A 9,527-nucleotide genomic window follows, 5' to 3' on the forward strand; every position below is an offset into this window, starting at 1 on the left:
TTTTTGATTATGGATGGCACCAAATTTGTTCAACTTCTGGCGCATTTCACATCAAAACATGGGTTTTCTCAGGTGGGTATGACATAATTAAAATACAACACGGTGTATTCCGCATCACCCTCAGTCCCAGCTCTCCCGCGGGTCGGATCACCCTCCGGCCCATAAGTGTGGTGGGTTCTTTTACTTGTTTGAAGTGTCGCTCACCTCAAATATCGGACTTCCTTTCAACATCCTTCCCTTCACTCACCCCCCCCCCCCCCCAAACACACACACACACAAACACACACACCTAAGTTTGGGGGACCCCATAGGATTTCATCCATAAAATCAAATTAGCATGGCCATAGCCCTATCATTATCAAATAATTGTAAACTCAGCCTACCTGTTAAGCATGATCTTGCACAGTAACATGTACTTCAGCCCAGACACCGCCTTGGGGCTGTCTACAGAGTCAAACCCTTCAAAAGCCTCGTAGAAGTAGGAGTAGGCAGTCTTGAAGTCCTTCTCTTCTGCATGAAGTATCCCTGAAAAATCATGCCAACATGTCTTCAACTGTAACACCAGGTTCACTGTGAAGGTTACATTCCATCCACAGATATACAAAATAAGAAAATGACATTTCCATTGACCATACAATGGACCATTAAATGCCAATGTAGTTGAAAACAAGTGGTGGTCCGTCATGCGGTCAGTTTCATTTCTAACGTGCCTCAAGTTTAAATGAAAAACATTATTCCTTTATGAGCTGAGAGTGTATCCATCCCACTGGTGGCTGCAATATGTTATTTAGATGAACTAGGAAGCGATTTGTCAGGTCATCCTGAGGTGTGATTCTCCTCAAACATGGGATTTCCATTTTATGTCCTTTCCAACATATGTCCCTAACCAAAGCCATGTACTCATTTCCACCAGAGTGAAGTAATAAAAGTCGAGTAAAGTACCTTTTGCCAAGGGCACAAAGTTGGTGGCATATCAAAACCTGGGACCTCTAGGTTACAGACCAAACCATCCTCCTACGCAGGGACATCCAACAGCAAAACCGCCTGTCTGGATGTACCCTGCTTTCTTAACTGTCACTCTTAGTTCCTATGGACATTCCCCCCAAACCAGCTGTCAGCCAATCAGAGAATAGACCTTTCAGTTTTCAAAAAGGCTCTCGCACGTATAAAGATAAGCTCATTAATATTTATAAGCAGGGCGGTCAGGAACTAAGGGTGACAGTTGAGAAAGCAGGGTACATCCAGACAGGTGGTTTCGCTGTTGGATGTCCCTGCGTAGGAAGATGGTACCAAACACCCTGACGTAATGTCACATGACCATACTTCTTTATTTTCACTCACCAGACTGTAGGTCCAGCTGTGCCTGGAGTTTGGGTGGACAGTAGATGGCGTTGGCTGTGGTTCTTGCGGAGGTGAGCGCAGCGCGGGCCTTGGGAATGTTCTGCAGTGCGTGATACGTCTTACTCTCCAACAGCTGCACCTCCACCAGCAGGGCCTTGTCATCCATCTTCTTCAGCTCACGTAACAACTGGGACCCTGGAGAGGACACACGGGTACATGTATATAGTGCAAAATGTAGTTATAATGAATGAATGAATGAAAGACCTAGATTGTACATTCATGCCCCGAAAGGCTAGGTACAGGTCACTGACAACAGATATAACAGACATATGCAGAGCCAACAATTTAACTATTTCAAGGTGCTAAGCTAACAGGTTGGTTGACATCGTCTTGCTTCTTTGTACATGTGTAAATATAGGAATAGATATATAGAATACAACACGGTGTATACCGTATCACCCGAGGTATCAGCCCGACCACAGGTCGGATCGCACGAAGGCCGGATTGTGATCCAACCCACGGTGGGCTGGGACCGAGGATGATGCGGAATACACCGTGTTGTATTTTATTTATGTCATACCCACCCAGGGCTCTAGCCAGCGTCCGTTTTTCCGTCAATTGACGGAAATTTGCTGCGTCTGACGGAAAAATTTTAAAACCAATCCGTCAACCTTGACGGACAAAAATCCTTGGTGGAAGCTACAGGCGGCTTGGGGACGCCATCCACGGCCGTAAAAGCCACACACTATTTGTTTTGCTATTGTTATGTATGTCGGTGCCCTTTCGCATACGATAATCTCATTAAAACCCGTTTTTCAAGGTCTCAGTTCAGTCCTTCTAATTGATTTTCGCGGTTTTCGCTACGATTGTAATTGGCTGACGGAAAAAAATTTCGAGCTGGCTAAAGCCCTGTACCCACCTGAGAAAACCACTGTTTTGATGCGAAATGCGCCAGAAGTTGAACAAATTTGTTGCCCTCGGAAAAAAAAGCGTTGCAACAGTAATGTTCCAACGACCAAATCAGGTATTCGAACTTTCGATGGCGCCGTACTCGGCCCACTCAAAGCAGTTCGATTTATTCGGATGGAGCCCGTGTGATAACCCCGGGCCGTACGGAAAAGTATCACCTGGTCCAGAACACCCGTATCGAACGTTTTCGCGTCAAAGGTATGACATAATCTTTGATATACAGGGTTTATCTAGGCGCATTGAAAAATTGAAATTTATCCGTTGCATTAAGATGTTCCAAATATGGGAACTCTTTTCTGATATATTCATAAAGCACATAGCCACAGGCATTTGTAATAGCCACAGGCTAGTTGGGTAGCCCTGGCTGTGCGTGCTGAACAAGCAAACCAGTAAATAAATAAAAATAAAAGCAATTGTTCAACATAGAGAGTATAGCACTTACCCAGTGCAAGAGCCTCCTCATATTTCTTTGTGTCAAAGTACAGGGCTATTAACCTTGCCTGGAAAACACAAGATAATCACAAAAGTTAGAGGTCATGAGAGGCCATGTCATATTTTTCCATTTCGTTACTAGACATAATGACAGACAACACTAAGTACAAATTTAACAAGCTGGAAAAGTCTTCACACTTCAGTCTTGAAGTTAAAACATTTTAATTTTTATCAAATGCATGTCTCCCACCACTTTTTTCCTGAAAAAATAAAAGGATTTCCTTGCTGAAAAAAAGGATAGAAACATGACAGCAATTAAATTTCTGCTCAGTAAAAGTTAGTTCAAGCTACAAGTTGCCTATAGCGCAAGTGATAAAAACTTGCATCATGTTAGGTCGGGCTTTCAAACATTGATATTTACAGGTAAGAACAGGTAAGCGATTTGCAGAGAATCGAACGGGGTGAGACTGTTCACGCAGTGAAGGAAATCGATCTGGTGCGATTCTCTTCACTTGAATGCGGAGCGCGCACGGCGATGGCGAGCCTATACTACCGTGCGAGACTATTCCCCTGGTGATGAAACGCGCACCAGCGCGATTCTCATCGCTTGAAGGCGGAGCGCGCACGGCGATCGTGAGCCAATACTATACTACCGGCCTACTGCTCATCCTACCGGATTATATGTAACAGTTATTGCTCATTTTTCAGCACATTTTATACTTCCCGGCATGTACGCCTTTCCGAAATTACGCACCAGTAACGTACCCAGCGGAGGGAGGGGGCAAATATATTGTACATGTAACGTTACTAGGATTGAGCAAGGCACAAACAACGCACTCACGATACTGAGATGCACTTTACAAACCTTTATTCAAACATTTGTATCATAATCAAGAATGAAAAAGGACATGAAGTTAAATCAATAGTATTGTTTTCTTTTTCTGCAGGTACAAATGGAACGTCGACAGTTTCGATCTAACTCTGAGCAGCGCTAAAGTGAAATGAAGATGAAATGTACATGAACTTACAGGCTGGCGCTGGCCGAACGAGCGACGTGCAGCTAATAGTGATACTAGTATTCAGATGTATGTATGTACAAGTATTACACGATGGAATGAATATGTACAAATATTACACGATGGAATAAAGATGTACGCAGGTCGAGATATCGTACAGAGTCTAAATTCTACATGGAAACAAACTACGCTACTGGGACAAAGAAAAACATGGCCGTCCTGACATGATGACGCTAAACCGTCATGCACTGCGGATCATTTAGCTTTGGCGGCACATTTGAATGTAAAAAATAATAAACCTTCAAGAACTGTTAAGAATCTTACACATACATTTACACTGTCATATGATTTGTCACAATTTCTTATCGTAGCAGACCGAGGAAGGTTGTTACTGCCTTCATTCACAAGCAATTAAGTCAATCCTCTCTGACATGCCCGTCCTGACGGAGGAAGAACACCAGAAAGACGGGGCTGTGGAGCAGCTGTCGACCGACCCTTTCCTGGCTGCAGTCCACGATGGGAAAAGTTATGGTAAGAATACTTTTTATGTTAAGAACAATTTGTGCATTGGACGGTATATAGTTTAATATACTGCACAAAATCAGCAATCGTTTAAAAACGCGCTCGTATTTTTCAGGGATATTGAAACGCATCGGCGACGGAGGGAGGCTCTGTTGTGTCATGTGTAGCGGGCGCCAGAAGAGTTGTACACATGTCAGTGCGTACAGGGAATGGTGTAAGGCCCGAGATGTGGACCCAGACGTTGTGTTCACTGCCCTGAATGAGCCAGTGTTCTCAGCCGTCTCCACATCTCCGGTGCCTTACCCATTTACAACCGAGATGAGGGAGAGTTTTGAGAGGTTAGTCGATGTGCTTTTTTTAGCAGAGAAATAGATTTAGTTTAGACGTTATTCCCTTTTGATTTATCATCTCCTGAGACGCCTTGTTGAAGAGGGACATACAACGCTGGCTCCGTCGACACACACCACCTTCCTGTCCGAGCTTGCAAGAAGTACGCCGGTGTGTGGGATGCTGCAGATCGCCGGGAACAAGGACGCCATCGACATCATCAAGCTGGTAGCAGAGGGTAAGATCGACCTTAACAACTCCCGCTTCCATCGGTACCTGGGTCATCTGCAGAAGAAAGCGCCAGTACTAACGGAGTTCCTTTGCAGCGTCACCGAGGCAGGCCGCATTCCTCCTGACGTCTCTACTGTAGTCCTTGCTCTGATGACTGTTCTGACTGAAACCTTCCAACAAGTTCCTCTACCCTCATCTGACAGCTATCCTGCTCCTCCTCCTCCATCGCCTCTCTCCTTTTTCCCCTCCCTTCCTCAGCACTGCGGTCTGCCAAGGTACGAGATGGACGAAGCTCGGAAGACCAGGAATACAGACAGCTGTCGGAAGGAGTCGTACGGTCATCGCTCACTGACGCCTGGGATTTTCACCTTGTTCTGCCCACACGGAGTCTGCTACGGGTTCGAGGCCATGCGTAGCTGTGAGTCTCCACACCATCCATTCCAGATCTTCCGGACGCGCTTCAACCCTGCCCCAAGAATCGTGGTGTACGACAACAGCTGCCAACTACACAGGTATGCCATGAACAGGGATCCGCACTTTTTCAAGAAGACTGTCTTCCTTGTAGATAGATTCCACTTCCCGGGACATGTTGGGTGCTCGCTTGGTTACTCTATGGACAGCTACAGTGCCGCGCTCGACATAGGCTCCATCAACTCACAGGTCAACGAGCAAGCAAACTCCTGTCTCATCAGGATACAGCCACAGCTAGCGTACATGTCTCCGTCCAACTTCATGTTCCACACATCCTTGTTCCTGGCGGTGAAGAACATGGATCTGAAGGAGAGCTGGATCGAGCAGGAGGAGGACGTCGACGGCCCGGAGGATTCGTGAAGTTTCTGTGTATTTTTCTACTCTCAGGTTCGGCTCCGGCTGTTTTTTTACATGTTTTTGTGTCGGGCTTTCTATTTTGAAATTGTAGTCTTCTTCGGGAGACATGAAGGCCCGACAAAACGCATTAAAACACGTCGAAAAACAGTCGGAGCCGAACCTCTGCTTGGGGAGTATTTTTTTGAGGGGAATTGATTTTTGTCTATTTTATCCACTAGATTGTAATCGCTGAATCCTCGACTTGTTTAATTCCACTTAATTGATATTTCATTCTTTGGCTTTATTGAACGATTTTTATCCCATTTCTTTCGTAATGGACCGTTGCTAATTCTTGTCTTTTCTTTTCAGCGTTTTCTTTCAGATAGAAAACAAAGAGAAGTCGGGCAACATACTGCAAAGGACGCCGGGATAGCATGGGCAGGCGCCATTTGTCTTCGGGAGTTGATTTTTGTTAATTTTATCCACTAGATTGTAATCGCTAAACCCTCGAATTGTTTAATTCCACACAATTGATGTTTCATTCTTTGGCTTTATTGACGATTTTTTCATCATATTTCTTTCGTAATTAACAATTGCTAATTTTTGTCTTTACTTTTCTTTTCAGCGTTTTCTTTCAGGTACAAAACAAAGAGAAGCCGGGCAACATACTGCAAAGGACGCCGGGATAGCGTGGGCAGACGCCATTTTGTTATCCGACAATTTCGTAGCGATTTTGTAAATTTGTACATACTAATCTGTAAATACTTCGGTAAATACTGTGGCATGTAGTGTAAGCTTTGAATACATACGATACTTGTTGGTCTACGTTTTGTACGCTCGTTTGATTTAATTATAAAATAGCAAACGCTCGATTTGTTTTCATGACTTTCATGAGAATGATATACTGTAGTGTAGCGTCACATCACGGCCCATGTTCTAAATTTTGTACGACGTTTGTAAACGTTGTGTGAGTTGTAAGGGTGAGTAGTTTTGTACATCGTAGCGTAAACTCTGAATACATAGGTAGGATGTATTTGTATATATTTCATGTAAGGTTATGAATTTGCAGTGGTATGTAAGTCTGTTTCGTAGAAGGTTATAGTAGGAAATAAATAACGATGTTGGTGTTACGTGAGCTATTTGTCTCTGTTTTGTTGCTGACTTACGTGATTAGTAACGCTACTACATCATCCGAGTCCCGGCAAAGGGTTAAATGCCAACCCAGAGATAAGTAACAGTTATTCAGAGTGAGTCTTACTATACGTTATCGACAAGTTTCGCTGTCAAAAGTGTGTCAGCACCCGTACCCGACGTCTTTCAAAATAGCGGGCGTTCGCGCGGCGCCTTGAAGTGAAGATATTCGACCGTTTAATTTGTCTAGTAGGCCGGTAGTATTGGCTCACGATCGCCGTGCGCGCTCCGCCTTCAAGCGATGAGAATCGCGCTGGTGCGCGTTTCATCACCAGGGGAATAGTCTCGCACGTTAGTATAGGCTCGCCATCGCCGTGCGCGCTCCGCATTCAAGTGAAGAGAATCGCACCAGATCGATTTCCTTCACTGCGTGAACAGTCTCACCCCGTTCGATTCTCTGCAAATCGCTTACCGGAACCTAGCTCATATTTACTGTGAACAGCACTTACTTACTTACTCATGAAATTTGCACTGAAGCATTACCAGGACCTGGCCCTGTAAGTGGATGTTCAATACCATTCCCCCCCCCCCCATACAAGAACAGTAATATGACTGAAGAAAATCTCCTCACCTCCAATGCCTGCCTCAGAAATGTGCGTTTCTCCTGCTTCGCCCAATCTATGCATTCTATACACAACTGCACCTGTATTGGGAATGCGAACATACATGTATAAATGATAGGAACACTTAGTACCACACTGTTACCACATCCCTTCTGGTAAATGGCAAGAAGGAAAGTCTAAAAAAAAGGTAAGTTAGCCATCAACTAAAATATTACACATACGACATAGTTATAAAACTTCTTAAATATTCTGATTCTTAGAGCAGCCCTCTATTGAATAGTATACTACCGGTAGTACTGGTAGTGAAAATTTGGAGTGAAAATTTCAGTATTCCATACTCTGTACATTAGTCAGTTTTTTTTTTAGCCTTCTTGGTTTTATAACGAAGGCAATTCTAGCCAAACTTCTATTTTTATACACGCTTTCATCAGTTTTGGGCTCCTGAGACTTATAGGATGCCATGTAATCTACATGGCCTATCAACAATGTTTTACTTGCAAAATCATGCCCGAAGGCTACCGGTTATTCATTGTATGTACAGTCTCAAGGACTAAAAGAAGGAGATATAATATGATAGTTGTGTGATACATAACAATAGTGTCTAATCAACTATATGATACAATGAATATTATTGTCGGGCTTGACTTCTTCTTTGAAGGCAGTGGTTAATGAACTATCCCACATTCTGTATAATGATTGGATTTTGTACTTTTAGTATAAACAACAACAGAGAACGATCCAGTTGGATGACAGAAAGAACAGGAATGTTCACCTCTGTGCCGGTGCCTGCCTCCATGTCCAGAAACAGGTCCACCAGGGTCCTGACCAGTTTGGCAGCCTTGGCCTTGCTGATGGAGGACAGGAAAGGTCGGATGTACTTCACCAGACCTCCCAGCTCTGGACAACATAACAGCACAATATCCTCTTCAGTACATGATCTTTTACTCCATAATTTGCCTTACCTTATTCTCCTACCATATAGTCCAAACACTTTCCAAAAACCACTGGGTAATTAAAGCTAACTGCAAAGTTGGTGTGCCAACATTCTTTGTGGTTCTTTCCTTGCAAAATCAGTAGTAGATCTCAAACTGGCTAGAAACTGAATACAAAGGGCCAATAAAATGAGTGCATGAACGGCATCAATTGATTTAATACAGACAATACCTTCCATAATATGTACTTGAAGAATATATTTAGTTTGTGTATAAATTTTATGCAATTTCATACATAAACATGATAAAGGCTATGGGACGAATGGAATGGAACATAATATGAAAACAACAAGAGATATCTACTTCAAAATAGATATTGTTACACATAGGAGTGGATTTTCAACCATACTCTGTCGTACAAAAAAGCTTCCAAAGAAGCAAAATAAGAAAACAATGACATTTGAGTTTATAGTCATAATTTCTGCCGTCAAACCTACCTTCTGCCTGCCCCGTCTTGGACAGCAGACTGCCTAACTCCAAAATCCCCTGCTCCTTCACTCTGGTAGCCTCCTCATCTCCGTCCACGATATCTCTCTTCACTACATGAACAGAGCAAAGCGTTTCTTCATTAACACAACGTAAAAACTGCTATCAATGTGTAAGTGTGGGAGGGGGGCAAAGATGAGTAAGAGATTTTGAGGAACCCGCGCGCATGTGACACAATCCATTACGCGGAGAATTCTCCAGATACAACTGTTTTACAAACTTCATAATTATCATGAAACATTTCTGTCAACGGTGACTGACCTATACTCTGTAGAATATCCATGGCGGCTTGGTTGTTTGAATTTCTGAGCGCCAACGCTTTCTCCAACTCCTGGGCAGCCATGATGATTCTTTCACTTCCAACATGCATTATGGTCTCTCGCCGAAGTTTGAGTTAACCGGAACTCAAAGTCATCACATAACATGCAGATCCTAGGTTTTCTCGGTACTTAAGATTTTCCAGATATCATCAAATCAATATGTAGGCTTTATATTCAATAATAAAAATTCTTCGTAGCGTTTCTCTGTATTGCAAATTTTGTTAATCGGCAATCGCTATGAAAACTCCAATACGAGATCTCATTCTGCCTTATATGTTCAGAAGGTGTCAGACCAAATTCCTCAATGAGAATTTTGTCTGAAGTTTTCAA

The 9,527-nt window shown here is 43.3% G+C and overlaps 1 protein-coding gene and 1 long non-coding RNA gene across 2 annotated transcripts in view; one reads left to right on the forward strand and one right to left on the reverse strand.

Moving 5' to 3' along the window:
• The window catches only part of LOC118423946 (26S proteasome non-ATPase regulatory subunit 11-like), a 12,810-nt gene extending 3,398 nt beyond the window's left edge, over positions 1-9,412 (reverse strand). The window contains exons 1-7 of the mRNA XM_035832272.1: positions 9,139-9,412; positions 8,829-8,930; positions 8,172-8,296; positions 7,408-7,479; positions 2,753-2,810; positions 1,342-1,536; positions 384-525 (exon numbers count right to left, since the gene is read on the reverse strand). Of these exons, the coding sequence (XP_035688165.1) occupies positions 384-525; positions 1,342-1,536; positions 2,753-2,810; positions 7,408-7,479; positions 8,172-8,296; positions 8,829-8,930; positions 9,139-9,247 (803 nt within the window). The 5' untranslated portion in view covers positions 9,248-9,412. The remainder of the gene's footprint in view (positions 1-383; positions 526-1,341; positions 1,537-2,752; positions 2,811-7,407; positions 7,480-8,171; positions 8,297-8,828; positions 8,931-9,138) is intronic.
• Positions 4,236-6,751, forward strand: LOC118423947. Its single transcript, XR_004832143.1, has 3 exons — positions 4,236-4,289; positions 4,396-4,618; positions 6,271-6,751. It is a non-coding gene; the product is annotated as an uncharacterized LOC118423947 (long non-coding RNA).
• Positions 9,413-9,527: the final 115 nt, after the last annotated feature.

Source organism: Branchiostoma floridae, chromosome 10 (assembly GCF_000003815.2).
Source record: "Branchiostoma floridae strain S238N-H82 chromosome 10, Bfl_VNyyK, whole genome shotgun sequence".
Lineage (NCBI taxonomy): Eukaryota > Metazoa > Chordata > Leptocardii > Amphioxiformes > Branchiostomatidae > Branchiostoma > Branchiostoma floridae.